General features: G+C 42.5%; 1 protein-coding gene across 4 annotated transcripts in view; it reads left to right on the top strand.

Moving 5' to 3' along the window:
- Nucleotides 1-22142, top strand: part of SEMA5A (semaphorin 5A) — a 421628-nt gene that overhangs the window by 268260 nt on the left and 131226 nt on the right. For all 4 annotated transcript variants that reach the window (XM_074329094.2, XM_074329093.2, XM_074329090.2 and 1 more), the window contains 3 exons: nt 5395-5457; nt 16044-16142; nt 17759-17972. In XM_074329094.2, coding sequence (XP_074185195.1) covers nt 5395-5457; nt 16044-16142; nt 17759-17972 — 376 coding nt within the window. The remainder of the gene's footprint in view (nt 1-5394; nt 5458-16043; nt 16143-17758; nt 17973-22142) is intronic.

Here is a 22142-nt window from a genome sequence, read left to right as displayed (position 1 = left end):
CTTCACAGATGCAATTAGTTAAGATGAGGTCATACTGGACCAGGGTGGGCTTTCATCTAGAGACCAGTGTCCTTATAGGAAGAGGGACATTTGGACAGAAACATGCTGAGAGAATACCATATGACAGTAGAACATATTGGGTGATTCTTAACCAAGGAATGCCAAGGGTTGCCGGCCACCACCAAAGGTAAGAGAGGCAGGAAACAGATTCCCCCTTGGAGATTCCAGAAAGAACCAAACATGTGGACACTGATTTGGGACTTCTAGCCCATGAGGACTGAGAAAGAATAAGCTTCTCTTGTTTAAAGCCACCCCGTTTGTGGTATTTTTTGTTACAACAGCCCTAGAAATCTAATACGCTGTTTACTCAGTTGAAAAACAGCCCTCGATTTAAAAAGCCCAATTGAAAAAACAAAAGGTCCAATGATCATTTAACAAGCTGGGAGCTCTACTGTATAGTTATCAAAGTAGGTTTGATTTGGTACTATTGTGTGGAAGAAAATCTTGAGCTTTAAAGTAAGGTTTTTAAAAATGAAATATATTTTTATGGGACTCTTTACGATTGATCTGTATCTCTGATTTCCTAGGCTATCAGTGTAGTGAGAATCTAAAAACAGTTGTTAGATGATATAATTAAAGTCCCCTTCCAATTCTCTGATTCAGAGGTTACCAGGGAGAATGAAGTGGGTTTGCCTATACTTGACATGGACATAAATGCAAATTTATGGCAAATTAATATTAAAAGTGAATACATACACTTAATAGCCACTAAGAAGTAAAGGCAGAGAGAAGTGTTGGGCAGATCCTCCCAAAGTGACTATTTACCCCTTTGCATTTCAACGCACACCTTCCCGTTTTAAGTGCCACTTGTTTTGAACCTGCCACATGTGGCCACTAAAGGTAATTAGTGCTGCTATCTATGCCCAAGGATAATTAGGTTGACACGTTAGTCAAGTCGCATAAAGATCACAATTAATTCAGGTTCCAACTCACTTGCATTTTGCTTCCGTTTTAAACAAAGACATGGCCTCACATTCCCTGGCAATTTGTTTGTAATCACTGTGGCTATTTAACATTCTCCAGCGTTTCACAGAAACACATGACATAAGAAAATGAATGCAAACATATTAAAAAAAAAAAAAAAGCCCTCAGGTAGTTGTTAATTTTTGGCACCGTGTAATTAAACTAGTTTTTTTTTAATGTAATCTTTTGCCAGTATCTAATTAGCAAAGCCATCTGCTGAAAGAGTAGTGGCCCATCTGCCTAAGAATGTTGTTCTCTTCATTTTCATGAACAGTCTCTGCCTTTGCTGGTCCCTGTCTAATTAACTTCTCTCGCCTTGGAATGTGATAACGCACAGCTTTGTTCATATACTTCTGAGAACTGTGGGTTTATATGTATGTCACACATACTTAGAAAGAGCCAATCATTTTTTTCCCCCGCACCTGATTTACTCCTGAGATGTCAACTCAGTTTGTGTTCACCTAAGTACGTGTGTGTGCGTGCCACTGAGTTGTGTGCTGTGTCCTAAGGCGCCTCCTTACACCCCAGGGCTTCTGCAGATAGAAAACAAGCCTCCCTGTTTCCTTTCAGGTCTGTCTGTAGCACGGTCACTTCCTGAAAGTTGATGGTGTGGGAGGCCCCAGGGTGCCAGTGGATCAGAGATGAGTGTGCCTAATGTAACAATGAAAATGACCACTGTTGCACTCAAATTTAGCATGATCTCGTCTAGACTGATAGAAGACACTTACATTTTATTATAAACTGATATCCAATGTGTGCAAATGTTCCCTATATGCCTGTTTCCTTTCCATCTGGCATTATGTAGCACAGTATCTTGCACTTGGTAGGTATTTACCGAATATTTATTACATGAAAGAGAATGAATGGATGTGTATACAGCAAAACCTTTGTAAGTAGTTGAAGAGCACAGATGTTATTTGTATGTATTTACAGATAAAAAAATTAAAAAAAAAGGACCGCAAACAGAAACCTATATGTCTTTGTTTTTTGTTTTTTTTTGCTTTTGAAAGCTCAAGATTAATTTTTTTTTTATTAAATTTATTGAGGTGACAATTGTTAGTAAAATTACATAGATTTCAGGTGTACAATTCTGTATTACATCATCTATAAGAAACCTATATGTCTTTGAAAATGTAGGTGTTTCAAACCCATTGCCTACCGTGTATAGCCTTTGGATATTCAAGTAACGGCAGTATTGCTCTTACATGTCTGCTGCTGGAAAATATAATGAAGTCTAGATGCAGAATGGAATAGAGAATTGAGATTTCTTTTCTCTACTGAGCTGTCGTGCAATGAAAAAAGACAAAGATGACAAAAATTAAAGATTGAAAACCCAGAGACTTGGGAAATTAGATCCTGAGTGTTGTACTGAAATCTGAAAGGCAGAATGCCTTCTCATTTATTTTCATTGTCATAAAGGTAGGTTTGGGCAGGTAGGAAAGTGTCTTAGAAGGAAGTCAATCAGAGTGATGGCTTCACAAATCAGTAGTGGGATTTTTTCCAAAATTATGATACATGAAAGAATAACAAAGAATCTCCACTGAGAATAGAGCAAGAAGCCGTGAGCAAAAGTTTAATAGATTAGAACAAATCTTGTGGAATGAAGAAAGATATGACCAAGTCAAACCATAATCTAATTTTATACAAATAATGAGTAACTTTGAGAAATAAGGCCTGGTTCAGGAGAGTTTCATGGATATTCACGTTTCTGTCCAGTGAGCATTTCCCTCCCCCGACCCCCGCCACAGTGGTGAAATGGGTAAAGCCTGGTTCACTGAGGGAATGGAAAGACATTATGTGTTGAATCTGAAACACCCAATTTTAGACCAGTCTGGAAAAGACCCATTTTGCCCTTCTATTCTTTTCAAATTCTATGATAGCCAATAATGTGTGTTCACCCTACAATAGGTAGTTCAGTGTCATCCTTAATATAATTTCCCTTGACCTGTCCTTTATTCAGGTAGAAAGTGAATCAACAGAATAGCTATGCAATCGTGGTCTTTAATTAATTCTGGCTTTGAATATTGTTGGGAAGCTGGTGGATACTGTAATAAAAATGCCTCAGAAAAGTAACTTTTTGGTACCTTTAGTAATTGTCTTCAGAAAAATCTGTGAGACTTGTCCTGTTTTCTACTGGTCTGGTAAACTTGTGTGAGCAGCTGCCCCTTCTTGGTAAACTGGATAAAGTAATGAAATAGTTTTGAAAACCCTCACATCCTTTTCCCCATCACTTTCCCCTTCCAGGCCTTGGCCAGTGTTTATCTTGAAAATGCAAAGACTACTTGGGTATTAGGTAGTCACGGGAAGCTGTTTGTTTGCCGTTTCGCAGGCAGATCTGAACAATCTTGATGGCATTTCATAAATGTTGTTCTCGTAACCCTGGGGCTAACCCCGTTCCTCACAGCTCTTAATGTTTACTGAAGATGGTATTGCTATTTAACTTTCAACACAATTGCTAGCCCAGTGAGGGCCACTACAAATCCCTCTTTAGCTAAAGCGTTTCACTGTGTAGTTTTCCTGGCATTGTAGAACAACGATCCCTCTGATACATCAAATACTAAATCCTCTGGTAATATAAAGTCCAAATCATATTGCTAAAAGAATGTATCATAGTGGATCGATTCTGTTTTGAGTTTAAGTAAGGGCAAAGGCATGGTATATTTAAATCAAAACAGAGCGAGCTTTTCTGAAGACATCTAAGAAAGGAAAGGTCCACTCAGATCAGCAGCAATGCATTTATTTGACCTGTGCTTTATGGGGATAGATAGTTATCTAACTGTATGTGAAGCACTTACCTTTTCTCTGGAAGTACCATCACTTTCATGAAAGCATTTGTCATCATACCAGGGGATTCAAGTCATTTGTTTGTATGAAATGTTGATTAACTGTTACTTTATTGTTGCCATTAAACATTATGAACAGGAAAACATCACAGAAAGAATTAACAAAATCTCTTATCAGATGTTGACACTGACAAAAATCTCTAAGTCTGCACAAGGGAAAACAGTGGTAGTATTGTTTCTGTTTGAAAGACACTGAAGTGTTCTCTCTAGAATACTTTTCTTATGGACTCATATTTGCCAAGTAAGAGAAGTTATACAAGATGCAGTGTTTTATGTTTTAATCTCTGTTATGTAACATTCCTTGGAGGAGAGTAGATATTAGATAATGGTGTTAACATGACTTTGTTATTCTCCTAAGTTTAGGAGAATTAGAAAGAATAAATCTTTTTAGAACAAAGAGTGAAACCATTATTCCTTTTCATAATATTTGACATTGGTTCATTTTTGGGGGCTTCCTTTAGTTTATTATTTAACATTAGTCCAAATGAACAACAATAGAAAAGTTGTCCCTTGCTTACATTTTTTTCTGATAATGATTTAACCACTTCTTTACAAATCCCAACTTCTTCAGAAATCCAACTCTAATAGTAAGATAGAACATAATCGTAGTAACAGGTGTACAAAATGGAAAACACTTTTTTTTACCTCATAAAAGTAAAAGGGCACTCCATATAGTAATGGAAAAGATGAACAACTCAGATGTTTAAATTTGTTCAGAAAATGATTCACAATCTCAGCATATAGATCATTAATGTTTACAAGCATCATTTCTTCTTGTGAAGTAAGTGCTGTATGTTACCTCAAGTAATCACAGGCTCCATTTGTGAGCTGGTGTCAGATGTGAAAGGACGCATATCAAATTGATTAGCATGAGTTAGATTTGGAAAGTCTGAGAAAAAAAAATTTAAAATTCGTGGCTCTAAATATTTAGTCAGAGCTAGCTGATAGCAGTATGAAAATTACTGGTATTGGGGGGGGATAATAGATGTGCTTTTTACATGAGCTATTTATTTTATTGACTCGTCATCATTTATATATGGATCTTGGGAGTAATGATATGCAAAATCATCCTTGCTTCATTATCTATGAATATTGATAGATGACATACTATTAAACTAAAATATAAATGTCTGAATGAACATTTTGATCATTTTGTGTCAAGGCTTCCCTTTGAAGCATGCTGTGGGGCTTTTCTGTGATTTCATGAAAATGGCAGTTTCTGTACTCAGTGTGCTAGGCACCAACTCACTGCATGTGTCTCTCTGCCAGTGACTAGATCCACACATCCCACGGTCACTGCTTAAACATAATAATTAGGCGGTGAGTCCTTTAAAACGCTTCAGTTTTAAAGCTAAGCATAAAACCATGTGACTGAATTTCGTGCATTTGGTGTAAACCCTTTATTAGTTTGAAAATGTTGGTGTCTTTTGCGCCCACAGCGCCTCATCTTGTTACCGGCGTCTTTATTATTTTTTCTCTTTTATTCAGTCAAGCTATAATAGTTGCTGTCGTTTTGGTGTTTCCACAGGCTGTGGAGTGGGAGTGTGATGAAACGACCAAGAAGGCCTGTTACAGTAAAGGCAAATCAAAGGTAAGGGGACATGGTTATGGGTGGGCAGTGCCATGTTGAAGCGCGGTACATAAAACATTTGAATGTGAAGGCTGTTCCTGATGATGGTGCCATGTAAAAAGAGCAAGTTTCAAAATATATGTTCAGTAAACTCTCAAGGTTTTAACATTAAATTAAGATAGAAAACTATCACTTTCCCAAAAAGAGTCCTCACGTAAGATGCGATCGGATTGGCACTCTCAATCATTGGACTCAGCTGTGAAATTAATTGGTTATGCTATCACCTAGAAAAATACGGGCCTGGATTTTTGAAACAGTATTTCAGTTTCCCCAATCATGCCTGAGCACTAACTCCGGAAAGTAACTCTATGAAAAGTAAAAATTTCATCTCAAACATGATCTGAGAGTTCTTTATATTTTCTCTTAACATGTCTTTAAAACATGAACTTGCTTTTCATAAGAAAATCTATACCCCCAACTTCCCAAGGAAAGAGCGGGTTGCAGCTAAAGCTGGAAACACATTTCCCGAGCAGCGGTGCACATTGCAGGAGCAGCTCCAGCTGGCTCAGTGAGAGGCGTCTGGTGATTGCGTCTTCTAAGGAATCTTATGTCCCTGAGAAGACACTGGACCGTGTTGAGGACACTCGTCTGACGCTGCTTCTTACGCTCATTACGTGGCGCCCTGTTAGCGATCATCTTCCTTGAGCGGAGTGTGGGCTCTCCAACATGAGTCACACTTTGGGTTACAGAAGAAAGCATATCTGCAAAGAGCAGCAAAGAGGTCCCAGTGCCACATGTGGTCCCAGGGCCGAGAGCTGGGGGGCAATACAGCAAACGGAGAGATGCTGGCAAGAGGGCCTGATGCCATCTGTGTTTGTAAAAGACTCTTAGGCACTATATTTTATCCAGTTGCATTGCTTGTTTCTGTCTTTTAAGTACGGTTTTGAGGGTCAGGCACAGAGGGAGGTCTCCGCAAGCTTGGTCGCTGGGATTCCCCAAACTGAATAAAGAACCAGGAAGATGGAAGAGAAGGCCGTCTTACCAGGGGAACACTTTGAGACGAAGAAAAAAGAAAAAAGGCAAACATTGACGAAGGCTATTTACTGAAATATCTTTACCCTCAGAAATGCCTCTGAGATAAATCATCAGAGACACAAGAAGATTTAAAAGTAGCACCACGTTACAAAGAATCAGAATATTGTCTCTTAAAATGCCCCCAAAATGAATAAATTAGTACATAATACATTTATTTACCTCTGTAACCTTATTGCGTTTGTATAGATTATGTATAAAACTTGTGAAAAGGCACTTTCTAGATGGCTCTTTCGCCTTCCTTTAATGTGTACACATCTTAATACGCAGATATCTTACTGCACTTTTGCTCCTCAGGCCCGTAGCACAGAGGGTTCTCCCAATAAGGCCACCTCCTGAAGGGATGAAATAGGGGATCAGAGTTACCTGGGACGGGGTGGAAAAAAACGGCTTTCTTTCTATTAGCAAGATTCACTCACTGATGGAAGCGTTAGCCTTTCTTTCCCTGCTTCTAATGCCAACATTGTCCCCTGTGCCTGGTGACAGCTGCGCTTTCCCTTTCCTGAGGCCCCATTTAACCACTCCCCACCTCAGACCCTGTCTCCATCACTCGTGTCCCATGACTTGTGTGTCCCCTCTCCTGAGGGACTCCTGCCTGATCCGGTCCCACCCCCAAGGCATAGGTTATCAGTAGCTATTCGTACTTGCCCAGCCTGCGGCATTTCAGTTACCCAGCCCACTCCCCTGAACCAGGAGCAGAGCCAGGTGGTTTCTTGCGGGCCCAGGACACAGCCTGTGGTGGGTGTTGTAGTCTCGGTACTAATGAGTGAACCACATGTGAGGCCCCACCTGCGTGGTGAGCTTCAGTGCAGGGTTTCTCGCCTTCACTACTGTTGATGCTTGTGGCCGGTCACACTTTGCTGTGGGGTCAGTGCTGTGGGGTCCCTGTCACATGCTTAGAAGCATCCTGGGCCTCTGCCTACTAGATGCTTGTAATTCCTCCCACCCAGTCATGACAACCCAGAATAACCAAACATGGCTCCAGACGTGGCCAGACATTCCCCTGGTTGAGATTCCTGGCTTGAATTCCCCAAATGGTAAATGCTTTGGCCACTTTGGTTTTGTCCGTTTTGAATTTTGTTCTCCTTAAGCGTGCTTTCATATTTCATCTAGGTCACATTTATTTCAGACTTTTAAAAATTAATGATTAATCCTCTTCCCCCCTGTGGACTTCAATCTCCTTAGATGTTAAAGGAAAGCTCGATTACTCAAGCTAGTCTGGTTCTTCTGCCAGTAGTCTAAGTCAATAATTTTAAACGAGTCAGTGTGGTAGCATATTACTAGTAGATTATTACGATTTGGGGAGAAACGTAGCTTCTGCCATGTGTTTTGGCCCGTGTTTTGCCTTAAGCAGTGATCACTTGTTGTTTGGTGTTTAGCAATTAACCAAATAAAACTCAGAAAACACCCAGCAAAGGCTATTTTTCATGACCATTAAGTAACATGATCGATTCACAGACAGGACCAATGGGGACTACACTTAATTGAGTTTTCCCAGGACACAGAGAGAAAAATGAGTAACACCAACATTGTCAAGTAAAATCATGTCAATAGGCTCCTCATGTCGCTGGTCTTGATGGGTTAAGAACGATGGCACATCTTGGTAATTATACATTGATTCAAACAGTGTTTGCGAATGGGACTTTTTTTAAGACGAATATCTTAAGCCAGATGAAGATAGACTTCAAATGCCACTACTCTGAGAGCGAGCGCTCCCACGCTCTTTTCAGTTGCATGGGGTTTGCTGATAAACTCACATATGTTTAGAACTACCAGTGCTCGGTTGAAACGCAACCCAGTTTTGCTGCAGAACCCTGGCTGTGGAGGTTCGTGAGCACAAAATGATGTGATTGATCTATAAAGGCATCAGCCTGGGCAGTGCTGCAGGCCTGGTTCCTGGGCGGTGAGTGTCGAGGGGCGACTGGCGCTCTCCGTTCTGCTCCACTAGCTCCCTTTCCCTGTTTAGCTTCTCTGTTGCTTTCTTAAAATGGCACCTGACACAGACACCGTCAGATGACAGGCCGAGCCCAGCCAGTGCTGCCTATCCAACCAGTGCAAACTCCTGGATTCAGAATTCAGACACCCCAAATTGTCCTGTTCTGTCTGCTCCAGGGGCCAGATCAGAAAACATTCTGACAGTCAGTTTGACTAAAAATGGCACATCTATTTGGGGGAGTGGAAGTCAGACTTTTCCTTGTAGCCATGAGTTTAGAAATGAGAATTTGACTGTTTCATATTTTGGTTGGTGCGGTCATAGTATGAAAATTGACACAGGATTACAAAGTTTCCCTTCTCCCTGAAATGAAAAACAATAATGCAAAATGTGACATCTCAAAAATGAGAAAAATGCCAGCCATTTTGACTGAAGTAATCTTGTTCCTACGCTAAGAAAAGTAGCCAGTGCCGCTCCACATAGTACATTTTGCTGCAGCGCCAGAATGTGAAGCGTGGACGAGGGGCTGGGCCTGCAGGGGTGGCATGGCGGTGCCCACTCACGTCTCTGATGGGGACATTTCTCAGCTGGCTGCAGAGCAGGGGAGAAGAAAGATGACACCTTTCCTCTTACGTTCCTGGTAATGCTGGGACTGACACAGGCATCATTTCATGTGTAGTCCATTAAAATGACAAAGTTGGGACTCAGGGTCAAGAACATGTAGCCAAATCTTTGGTTGGGACCTGCAAAAGAGAAGGGAGGCACCAAGCCTGTTCATTCTTCATGAAGTTTGGGTTCTGTTTTGTTTATAACATTTTCAGCTCACTTTGGAGAAAGGGGGTGGCTTTGCCTGCAATGGCCTAAACGTTCCATGTATTGAAGGGGGGGGATCTGTGTGTATGAATTCTAAAACTTTTTATAATAAAATCTGTTGTATTTTAGTTTTTGTTTTGAAATACTACTATAGAAATCTGCTTTGAGAACTATTTAAATGTCTTTTACACAAATATTATTTTAAACATAAATAGTCGATTCTCTGGTGACCTAACAAGGGTTCCTTGTCTGTTTGGGGTTATTATGTCTGAGCCAAAGCCCTTCCCACCATGATCTTTAGGAACTTTACAAAGGAAACACAACTGATTATTAAAGGAATGAAAGACCTGCTTTGTGCACTTTCTAATTTTCAAGAGTTTCTTGCTCATGATCTCATTTCGGAACTTTTAACACCAAGTTCCTAGAATTATTTTGCTAGTTAGTGGGAGAGTTTTGATTAGAATCCAGGGCTCTGTGTATTGTTCCCCCTGCTGTATCCTGTGGTCCAGCTCCCGAGTGGTCCAATTGTGTGAGTAAAGAAGTAAACACCACATGAGTGAGAGAAGAAAAGCGACAGCATCCTGCCTGGGAACCCAGTGGTGCAGGGAGTGAAGCACGACGTCTGCACCCAGATTGCCAATAGCAGAGAGATATGAGTTAATCAATACCTGTAGCAAACCACACACCTGCCTTTGTCCTATGTGACTGCTTCAAAAATTGAGGATTCTGTGGCTTAGATACTAACAGCCTGTGTACTTGACATATACCAAATTTTGTTATTTTTAAATTGAGATTCCCAAACAAGTTTGCCATGGAGTCAGCTCAGTTGAAAATACTCATATTATGTAAATATATATAAATTATATTTTCATGTGTTAGTACACTATGTATTAGATAACATCATTAAATATATATTCATATGAAGGTCTGCCAATGAAGTTCGTGAACTTGTTGCAATGATGTCGCTAAACTTTTCTGATATCAGAGGGATTATACATGATGAATTTTCACCAACTGTATAAACAGTTAATCAAGTTGACTATTTGGAAGTGCTGCAAAGGCTGCATGAAAACGTTAGATGAAAACGACCTGAACTTTTCGCCAACAATTCATGGCTCTTGCATCATGACAATGCACCAGCTCACACAGCACTGTGTGTGAGGGAGTTTTTAACCAGTAAACAAATAACTGGATTGGAACACCCTCCCTACTCACCTGATCTGGCCCCCAATGACTTCTTTCTTTACCCGATGATAAAGGAAATATTGAAAGGAAGACATTTTGATGACATTCAGGATATCAACTGTAATATAACGGCAGCTCTGATGGCCATTCCACAAAAAGAGTTCCAAAATTGCTCTGAAGGGTGGACTAGGCACTGGCATCGGTGCATAGCTTCCCAAAGGGAGTACTTTGAAAGTGACCACAGTGATATTCAACAATGAGGTGTGTAGCACTTTTTCTAGGATGAGTTCGCGAACTTAATTGTCCAACCTCATACATATGGGAATATTCCCATCTATATGTTTATAGGCATATGCATCTATGTCTCTATATTTATATGTATAAAAATAGATGTAATAGTATGTCTATATATTTTATATGCTTCTGTAATATGTATGCACGTATATACATATGAAAATATATATGCCATGTGCATATATATATATATATATATATATATATATATAAAATGAGAGTCATCCATCTACATTCTGATAGTACCACTCAGGTAAAATGGCCCAGGTGTGCCTGTGCCATATATGTGTGTGTGTGTATATATATATATATATATATATATATATATATATATATATATAATCTGATTGGATCGTATGGTTTTTCAAAATCCACCTGGTAACCATGACGCTGGTGGTGTTCGTTGAACCTAGAAGTCACATGCAATTATTCTAAATTGCCGCTCAGATGTTCTCTTCGGATGCTCACAAAGGTAATGCATCGGTAAGAGACAGATGCACTGCTTTCGGTGGGAGTGCTGTGATTAACATAAAGGCTGGCAGGCTCCCAGCTCTCCTTCCTCCACCCTCCTCCCTAAAATGGATGGGTTTGGAGATAAGCTGGGTGTTGCTGAGGCCGCGACACTCTTTGCCATGATTCGTTCTACGGTGACAGTCTTCAAGCAACACATAGTTGTCTGAAGAGAAAATGATGAAATGCTATAAGACAAAACCAGTTCATTCATTAAGAAAATGTTCCTAAAACACGTGTTCTCTCTTCCGGGGCCAGACCTTACATCCTTGAGACCCAGTGAGCATTCACTGGCCTCATCTAAAAGCTCTCAGTGAGTCAGCAGCTGTGCACCTGGGCAATCAATTTACACAAGAATCACCCAGAAGTCAAGGACAGGTTGGCCAGCCTGCAGGAGCACAGGCACACCTGGGTCGTTTGCATGTCCGAGTGGTATTATCAGAATGTAGATGGATGACTCTCTTCATCAACAACACAAGCCATGTGGTGGCAGGCTGCCAGCGGCCTTGGGAATGACCACTATGACTTCTTGGAAAGCCCGAATTCATTAAATCCTCTTAAACCACTTTGAAGGTACAGAAATGGGATAAAGGGGAAAAAGTTCTTAGATAAGAAAAAGAACCTCAAAGACATTCAGATAAGTGCTTACTTCTAAGAGAAACCTATAACACAATCTCCTAAAGGCATTTCTACATTGTGCCTGTATTTTAAAACAGGTGATTCCAAGCAGTCCTTATGGCAAGTTCAGCTACCCCCAGAAAGGCCATGTTTGTACCATAGTCTTATGAAGCAATTTACCAGGAGATTCAAGTTGTTGTGCTTTCAATCTTAGTTGTGGAGGGTGCCATTCAGCTTCAAGTTGTTGTCCTTTCAGTCTTAGTTGTAGAGGGCGCAGCTCAGCTCCAGGTCCAGTTGCCATTTCTAGTTGCAGGGGGCACAGCCCACCATCGCTTGCGGGGGTCGAACCTGCAACCTTGTGGTTGAGAGGACAGGCTCCAACCAACTGAGCCATCCGGGAGCTCAGCAGCTCAGCAGCAGCTCAGCTCAAGGTGCCGTGTTCAATCTTAGTTGCAGGGGGCGCTGCCCACCATCCGTTGCGTGACTCAAGGAGTTGAACCGGCAACCTTGTGGTTGAAGCCCGCTGGCCCATGTGGGAATCGAACTGGCAGCCTTCGGAGTTAGGAGCATGGAGCTCCAACCACCTGAGCCACTGGGCCAGCACTCCTTTCATTCTTAATTTTGACTCTTTCATTCCTAAATTTATCTTCTGCTCAAAAGCTAAGTACCTCCACTTTCTTCCATTTCTGTGTTTTTCAGTTGTTTTGTTTGAACTTGCCCCAATCTCTCTTCAGAAAAACAAAACAAAACAAAAAACAAACAAACAAAAAACCAAAAAGTTATTATTTAAAGCATATTTCTTTGCTTAGGATTTACATCCAGTCAGCTTCTAGAGTCAGTTGAAGCCATTTGTAAATTAAACTTGAGAAGACTTCCAAGGGAGTCAGAATAGGAAGGGTCTGAGATGACCTGAGCCGGACTGTTGGACAAATGAATTCAACTCTTGACAATTCAGGAGAAACACAAAAATTCCGCTTGCCCCACAGGTTTCTCTCGCAGGACACAGTGAGTTGGCACATCTTGACCTAGCCTGGCTGCTGACATGCAGAACTTCCCCCACCCCTCCTCTACCCTGTTGCATTCGACCTTGCATACTGGACTCATCTAGAATATTACCCTCCTTGGGTCCCATTTGTCATAAGCAGTTCTGGGTTCCATAGGGTTCGTGCTCCTCCATCCTTTTTGAAAAGGACTGCACGAGCCTCCGTGTCTGATTGTCCTAGCTCCTCACATTTACCCCTTCCCTTCCTACACACTCACCGAAGTGGGGGAAACCCATCCGTGTCATAAGGGCACGTGACCCTTCTCAGGTAACAGAGGCACCTGGGGTATTCTCACGGGGTCCAGATGACCAGAACATGGCTTTTTAAAATGTGATAATTGAAACAATATTGCCCCTTCCTTCATTTACTGTGTTCCAAGATTTAAAAAAAAAAAAAGACCGGCTGGATTTGTCCCCCCTCCCTGGCACACTTCTGCATCCTGGTTGTCACACGCTGCTTGTCATCTTTCTAGTTCTCTCAGGTTCGTGATCCACCTTCAGGAATGTTTCAGACCTACAGGCCTCTTTTCACTCTGTCTTTCTTTTGGGGAGATTAAGATAAACAGTCCCTCAGTGGTCTTCATTGGGTTTCCTTCCCATAATTGATTAGAGGCCCTTCCTTTTCACCAGGTCTGTAGAATTCAGCCTTGGGATCACCTCTTATCAACGGGAATGATTTCCTTGGAATAACTTACCGTTGAGGGAGTTCATGGTTAGGGACTCAGGGACTAGGTGAGGACTGGCTCTGACTCTAATTGTCTTGTGTCAGCCTCTTGTTTAAAACAAAACAAACAGAAAGCTCTTTACATCTTGACTCATACTTGAAAGACTTCTGAAAGCAGCAACAGAAAACAAAATCTCCACCTCTGCCCACTGTGTGTAATTTTCCATCTCACTCTTTATCCTCGTGGCATTTTTGTGTCTGTTTTATCTGCTCACAGCAGCAAGCACTCTGGGCCCTGCGTCCTCCAAGGTGAGGGTTTGGACTCGCCCCCAGACGTGCTTAGGCTTTGTGTTTTCATCCTCACCTTGATCCTGTTTTTGCAAACTCTGTCCCTCTGCTCCCTGAGGTGGTGGCCTCGCCGTGCCCCTCTTGTGATTCTCCTGTGATCCCCCTCCGTTCCCAGAGCCTGGGAAGGGGTGACAATATGGTACTACAAAGACTTAGTCAGTAATAGTTCTTTCTCTCTAGAACTCTCCTGCCCTCTCCCCAGTTATAAAAAAGAAACAGAACAAAATAAAACACAGCTCCCCATCTGGAGCACCTTTCTCACCCAATTTACTATCTACCATTTACACTCATTTCTTAATTCCTCTGATAGTCAATGTAGTTCTTTCATTCTGCATTTCAGTTTTCTCCTCAGTTTAAGTGTCTTCAGATTAGCAGCCAGTGAAAATTTGTCACTATTATCGCTAGTAATCGTATTAGGAGAATTATCTACCCTTGACATTTTACTTTACATTTAGAAAGCAAATTCAAATAGCTTAGCTCTTTCCATCATCACACTAAGGCCATGCAGCAGATTGAGCTATGACAAATCAACATTTCATGGAGACTGGGCTTCCCTTTGGCTGGAAGAGCATTTCTGTGCCATTAAGTCCAAATCTCCCTGACTTTGGGCACCATGTGATTCAAACCAGTGTGCTGTCATGCAGCATCGTCTGGGCCGAGGTGGCTGTTTAGTCCCCACATCCCACTGGTTTGCTGCGTCCTGACTTTGCCCTTTCACACCTCCTACCTGGTCCAGGCATGGAATGACGTGGGACTGAATTGTGGGTGTAGTTTCCTTATATGTGTCCTGAACAGCAGTCTCCTTGCTTCCAGTTTACCTTCCACATTGAACCCCCAGTGGTGCTATAATAACAACATCACATCAGGTCAGAACTTTGTTCAGTACAAGCATAATGGATTCCTTAGCATTCAGGATTCAGTGCAAACTCACTAGCTGGGCACACCTGGCCCGTGACTGGCTCCCCAGCTGTGCGGCCTCTTCTGTGCACAATGAAAGCACCATGCTTTCTCTAGCCTGGGTGCCTTGGCACAGTCCATTCCCCTTGCCTGGAATGTCTGTTCACTCCTTTGCTGAGTAAAATCTTTCAAGTGTCAGATGGAACGTCCTCCAGGAAGCCTCACTAAATTCTACTTTTCCTTTGAAATTTATTTTAGGTATCACTTTGTCTGGGTGGCCTTCCTACACCCTTTCCTTCTCCTCCCCTCTGGAGTTGGTAATATGCTCCTCTGTGGACAGCTCCAAAGGAGTTGTTGTGGCCCCATATTTTGACTTTTCTGCTGGCCCAGACGGTGAACTCCAGCGCAGTACCTACCAGAGTATGTAATCGCTAACTTAGATACAGAGGCTCAAAGCCCATGTGCTACTTACTATAACCTTGTCCCTGATTTTCTATGAATGCTTTGCAACTACAAGAAATATTCAACTCTAGGTCATCCCTCTGCTTGGGCTTTCATCCCATATGGTTCAGACATCCTTTCTTTGTTAATTATATTTTCACTTGTCCATCAAAGAATCAAAAACGTTAATAGATTCTTGCTATGTATATGTAACATAGCAAGAATCAAGTATATGTAACGCAGTTTCAGAACTTTGTTTAAAAACTTCTTACTGTTTGTAGTATATGAAGTTTCCTGTGTGACCTTCTCATTTGGAGAAACACTCACTCACACATGCAAGGCTTTTTTTTTTTTTTTTTTTTTTTTGAGTTCTGGGAAGTTATCTAAGGCACTGTTTCATGAGCATAGTTTCCTGTTATTTGTTTTCCTAGTACATGTCAAAGGCAATTTAGGGTGTGCACTGTTATCAGATACAATTCAAAATGAAGACACATTCATCAAAAGAATATGTATGATTTGAGGTTTCAATTGAACGCATATTTATCTTCATAAATGTCCTCTTAAACAAGAGAAAGTCAGGTTATTTAACAGTTTTGCTGTTACTTTTTGGTCAATGTCAAAGAGTCGTTTTGTGTTTGTTTTATAGTGGTCAATTAAACTAAATTTATTAGCCCGATAAAATGTATTCAGATTCACCATTCCCCTTGTGCTCAGACCTTGTTAACATCTTTCTTGTGTTTTGTTTTGTTTGTTTTGTTTTGTTTTTTCAGGAAGAATGTCAGAACTACATCCGGGTGCTTTTGGTGGGTGGTGACCGGTTATTTACCTGTGGGACCAACGCTTTCACACCTATCTGCACCAACCGCACGGTATGGCTTCATGTCGAGTCTTGATGACATTTAATACCAGGAAAATCCAAGCATCCTATTAAACTACTAGTGTTAACTGTATTTCTATTCTCCAGGGAGCTGCTTTTTAACTTACAGAAAAAAACATCTTTTGTCAAGTTGAATACATATTTGATGTATTGGTTTAGTCCTAATCACAACTCTCAATCATATAAAGAACTGGAAATAACCATAGCTTATATAATTAAATCTCAATAGGTTTCTAAACTATTTCTACCAGCTTTTTCCCCACCGTGACCCTAAACATTAATTGTAAATATATATTTTTTTCTTATTCTGCTGTACTATAGAGATACTGTTAAGTATTAAAGTGGCCTAAAACCACAATCCAAATGAACAAAGATATCACACATTGGATAGAAGGTTGCCAGAAAATTAAAGCAAACAAACAAGCAACTGGAACCCTAGACAAAGCAAAGTTATAGCCAATAACGTTCTTTCTATGAAGCTGTCACATTGACAGGGATTTTCAGCCAGCACAACAGCAGGGTCATCAAAACACACACGTAGCCTTCCTAATCAGGGACATTTCCTTTGATCTTCCTCAGGGACCACAATGAGGGTCTATCATCGTGTTAGTTTTCTGGTTGCACAACTTCCCTCAAAAGCTGACTGTGTCATCTGCTTTTACCGTTCGTTGTTTTCACATTAATGTTCAGTTATTGGAAATACAGGGAGGAGGAGGAGGATGGCAGGAAGTGATGCTCACAGAGAGATCCGCAGGTGCTACACCCTGTCCGAAGAGCTGGACGTCAACTCAGTCATTTAGTCCTCACATCTGCCCAGGGCAGTGGTTCTCCTTTGGGTCCCCATTTTATAAAAGAGTCTGGGGCACAAAGAGTTTAAGTAACTTGCCTGGGGCTACAAGTCTGCTGGTAGAGCAGGCAGTGAATCTCAGTACCCCCACCTGACCCCTCTGCTCTGTGCCTCTTAGGCAAGAGTGAAGAAACGCATGGGACAAAGATTCCCCCACCACCTAGAGACCTTTCCTCCTGCAGTAATTGGTCGGGGATCCAGCATTTGAGAGGCTGGATTCCTACCAGACGATGGCAAGACATGGAGTTGTCTCTCTGAAAACTGAAAAATAAAGTTTTGGAAATTTTGGCTACATAATGCTATAAATATCCACACGTCCTTGTCTGTGAACACAGTTCTGGGCTGGTCATAATATGCTGATTCACTTATATTGATAAAATTGTACATAATTCTGTACTGTGGTTTATGCTTTTATAAATATTGGACTTGGTTTCTTTGTTAAAGTGGAGAGATCTGCTCTGCCCCATGCATCGTAAGTAGGAGTCATATGCAACCATTTTACTTCCTATTTTGTAAGCATTTGGCAGCATGCGGTTCTGTAACTCTAAGGGATGGTAAGGAAGCTGGATCTGTGGATTCTCTAACCATGGCCACAGCACACAGTTTCATCAAAGTCAGAGTGTGGGTTTGTCGTGTCTCCTCACAGTCCCCAAAGAGCTTGTTGCACATGCTCCGTTTGCATCCACGCGGCATTATCTGTTAACACTGTTGAAGAGTTTTGCCGGAGATAACTGGTTTCTCTCTCTCTCCCTCATCCACAGCTGAGTAACCTGACCGAGATCCATGATCAGATCAGCGGTATGGCTCGCTGTCCCTACAGTCCCCAGCACAATTCCACAGCTCTCCTCACAGCCGGCGGGGAGCTATACGCTGCCACGGCCATGGACTTCCCAGGACGCGATCCCGCCATTTACCGAAGTCTGGGCATCTTACCTCCACTGCGCACGGCCCAGTACAACTCTAAGTGGCTCAATGGTGAGTCTTCCAGTCACCCCCTTGGCCCCTCCTGGTTGCTGTGGTGCTCACAAGCAAACCGCCACAGTTTCTAAAGGAAAGCCAATTTTTCCTTTTCTAGAGAAATCAAAAGGTAATGTTTTTCGTACTTTGTGTGGAGGGGTTCTTGATAAAAGGAAGGGAAGTGGTATTCCCAACACTGTAGACCGCGGTAATAGGGTTCCTGTTGGCATTCATTGAACTTAAGCTGTTTTTTAATATTATTGTTTGAAATTTAGAAAATTTGATGTGTCAAAGATATCTGTAGACTCATGTGCATTTTTCTTTATTATATATCTTTTTTTTTTAAATGGAAATTACTAGCATTTTGTGAAATTTTCAGACACTGTAAAGAAAGTGTGTGGCTATTGGTAGCTCCAAATAGCTTGACCAATTTTAAAAAGGTACCAAGTCCTGTAACTGGCAGATTGTGGTGGCGTCTTCAGAGCTGCCTACATCACTGGCTCATGCTAGAGGGACCCAGATCCTGTGCTCTCTGCCTTCCACCATCTGTCCTGTCAGACTGGTCCTCAGGCTGGCTCTGCTCCTGGATGCAAATTCACTGGTGCAGTTTCAGGTCCTGCATCCAGATGTGGTGATATCCAGTGGCAGAAGAGCCACATTCCTTGTCTTTCTTTTGTCCATCTGTCTGTCTGTCTGTTTGTCTATTTGTTTGTTTGTTTAAGAAATCAGCAACCCCCAGGAGACTACCCTTCAGTCTTGGGCTAGAACTTGCTCACCTGCTCATTAAACAGTGAGAAGGTGGTGCCAACCACCCAAATTGAGATTTGCTGTGTACCATGGCCTGAGATCTGGCAGCTGAAAGTCAGCCCTCTGTACGTGTATATGTTCCTGTGGGAAGGTGGCCACATGCGCACGCACACACACACACTTGCAGACACAGTGTTATGGAGCGATTAAATGTGCCATATGTAGTCCACTCCCTCAAGCGTTTATTTGAGAGTTTGCACAAGATGAAATCATCAAATTGCCATTAGAATATTTACTATTTGAGCTTTCAAGTTCTACAAAGATTTACTGGCCTTTTGCCAAGTACCAGCTAATTATATGGAGCAGAGCTTCCCCACCTCAGCACTATTGACATTTTTGGCTAGATAATTATTTCGGGGGTCTGTGTGTGGTGAGGGGCGGGCAGATTTGTCCTGGATCTCATGGATGGTCAGCAGCATCCCTGACCTATGCCTACTAGATAGTTCCCCTCCCCGCATATGGATAACAAACACGATTTCCAAAAGTTGCCTCTGATTGAGAAGCACAGGTTTAGACCTATTGCTTATGCATATTTGTGTGTGTGTCTGTGTGTGACACAAGTGTTTGGTCGAATAACATAGTCAAACCAACCATCACAGTTTACCTTTCAAAGACTCCCTCATAGAGGAGAAAATGTCCTCATCAAGTTTCTCCAGGAAGTTGAAGGACTCTGTGCTTCCAAAGGGCAACATGAGCTGTTTTCCTAAACCGGAGCAATAGTTAGATTCTCTCCATGAACATCATTTCTGGTGAACTGGTTACAGCTAGACCCATCGACTCTCTAAGCAGGGTCTCCCTTCATCTCTGAAGCTTTCATCTGTGTAGCTCAAGTTCTTCTTCCTATTTATTTGTTGATTTTTACTAGCCAAGCAAAGTTTCCAGTTAAAAATAAAAATACCCCCCCCACCCCAAAAGCATTGCAATCAGAGTTTGCCGAAAGCAAGGTAAAAAGTAATTTGGAGCACAGTCTCTTTCTTTCCCCAAAAGTGATACCCTTAAGAATATCCTGGAAAAATAATTCAGGTCATTGCATGAGTTATAAACACCAGCTGTTTCTGTATACGTGACTCCGATACCCACGAACTGATGAGATGGCCCGATTCTGCTAACCCTCTGGGGGGAATCCTTCCCATTTGAGAGTCAGGGGGCATAACAAGGGCAGTAGAAGGGCTCACTCGGTGCTTAGCGCAGTCACAGTGGGCGCGCCATCACTATTTGTTGAACACAGAGAGTTTTAGACTGTTGAAATGTGCTTCCGTTTATGTATGTCATCGAGCATCTGCAGAAATGAAACGTAGTCCCAATAAACATGGTGGAGCCACCACTCAGTGTCATCATAACTCTGTGGACTAATGGCCCTGCTTCTCTCTGACAGCAGCACCTCCCCACCCCCACCCGCTTCCCGGGCCACACGGAGACCCTCACTCCTGGCGCACAGAGCCTGACGGAGGGTTCCCAGTCCTTGCATGCTCACTGTTTCTGTCCTCTCCTGGCTTCTATTGGCGCTCTTTCTCCTGTGGAACACTGAGCTACAATTTCTACTCCTGATTGGCCCTAGTTTCCTGCTCCTTCATCCAGGACCGATTCTGGCCTCTGCCCCCCATTAGCTCCGCTGTGTCCCCCACTGAGACCTGCTGCAGGGACATCTATTCTCACTGATCTAATTGCAGTCCACACGTTGTGCCCCATCTGCTCTTTGACCAGACACTCTGTCTCAGTTCTTTCCACTGTGTTCTGAAATAATTTTTTTCCGTAGATTGCTGCTATATTCATTATCCCTTCTTTTTCGCCATAGCCTTAAATTTCTTCCTCTCTAATGATGATCACTCTCTTTTAATAAAAATGCTCATATTTCTTCTTTCGTAAATGAGACAAGAACAAATAAAGAAACCCAACAAGCTGAAAATAAACACCCTTAGCTCTGCCGTGTCCAGGGAGGCTCTTGTTTCCCTTTGTGATTTTAGAAACCCATTAAATGATGCCGTGATGTTCTTCTGCATTTTCAACAGATTGAGAGGCAAGGCACAGGCGCCAGCAAGTGGAGATTTGTTCGGAAAAGAGCTTAGTGGGGAGGAGGAAGGAGGCTGTGTGCAGTGCGTGGTGAGGGGTTCCCTCTTGATTCCCACTGCTTCTCTCTGTGTTTAAGATGTCCTCAGTTCTCATCCGAAATGCTACATCAGGCCCTCTCCTGTCTGTTGTCCACAGACTAGCGAGGGTGACCCTTCAGCACTGGAAACCAGATCATGCCAAGCCCAGGCTTAATACCCTTTAATGCCTTCTGTCTTCTGAGAAGAGAAACTGCCCGCTGCCTTCCATGGCTTTGCTCTGGGATATCAAGGACCTCATCTCTTCCATTCCCAGCCAAGCTGTTCCCCATCACCCATGCCCTCTCCCGCTCTGGACCATCTCCAGGCTGCCCCCTCCACCTGAGACATTCTCCCCAACCCACTTTATTTTTAAAGGTTAGACAACAATTTATTGATAGCCTCCCTGCCCCACCCTCAAAGTCCCCAGGTCACTTTTTCCGCTTATAGATCTTGGGTGCCAGCCCCAGAAAGATGGCCCCGGGCAGAGTGTAGCGTGCTGTTCCCTGAGACCCATAAGGGGCTGTAAGTGTCCTGTCCATACGGTGTGAACACAGCCAGCCAATTCAGCTCCTCCTATGGCGTTTTCATCCGGCCACCTTCTCAGCCTCCTGCCCGCAATTCTCCTACAGGATCTGCTGCTGCTCCAGAGAGGCGTGTGGGAAACACTGGGCCACCAGCCAGCTGCCTTTTTGTCCCGGATGTGAGTGCCCATCTTGCCCATCACACTGAGGTCCCCAGAGAGGTCAAGGTGGCCATCCTGAATCTGAAAGAATTCTGGCATCCACACGCTCCTTTCCGACAGTGCCCGCCATATACATGGCAACAGCTACAGGCAGGTAGAAGGAACAGGAAGCTGGCATGCACGTGAGAATCAGCGTGGACCCCCTTTCAGTGAGTCTGCCAGGACACACGTTTCCCTGAGGGGCTGTGAGGAGGTCTAGGCTTCCAAGTCCATATTCCTCCATAGAGAAGCCTTCCCTTATCATCCTGTCTGAGGAGCCTCCATCCCATCACCCTTTGATTTCCTTCCTAGCAGGAATTCCTATTTGTCATCATTTTATGGATTATCTATTTGGTTATTGATTTCTGCTCTCCCTTTAGAAAACTAGTCCCCCAGCAGACTGCACTTGTTTCATTCATTCCTGGGTATGCACAGAGCCTGCCACTGCTCAGCAATGTTTAATAAGTGCGTAAAAATGATTATGTAAGGAAGAATAAATGCATGGTCTGCCTGCGTATCCCAGGCAACCTCCTTATCTACAAGCAGATTGATTTTTCTACAATACTGATCTGA

Source organism: Rhinolophus sinicus, chromosome 3, assembly GCF_057876585.1.
Source record: "Rhinolophus sinicus isolate RSI-liver-muscle chromosome 3, RSI-T2T, whole genome shotgun sequence".
Taxonomy (NCBI): Eukaryota; Metazoa; Chordata; class Mammalia; order Chiroptera; family Rhinolophidae; genus Rhinolophus; species Rhinolophus sinicus.
Note: the sequence above shows the minus strand (reverse complement) of the source record. Positions and strands in the feature narration are given on the sequence as shown.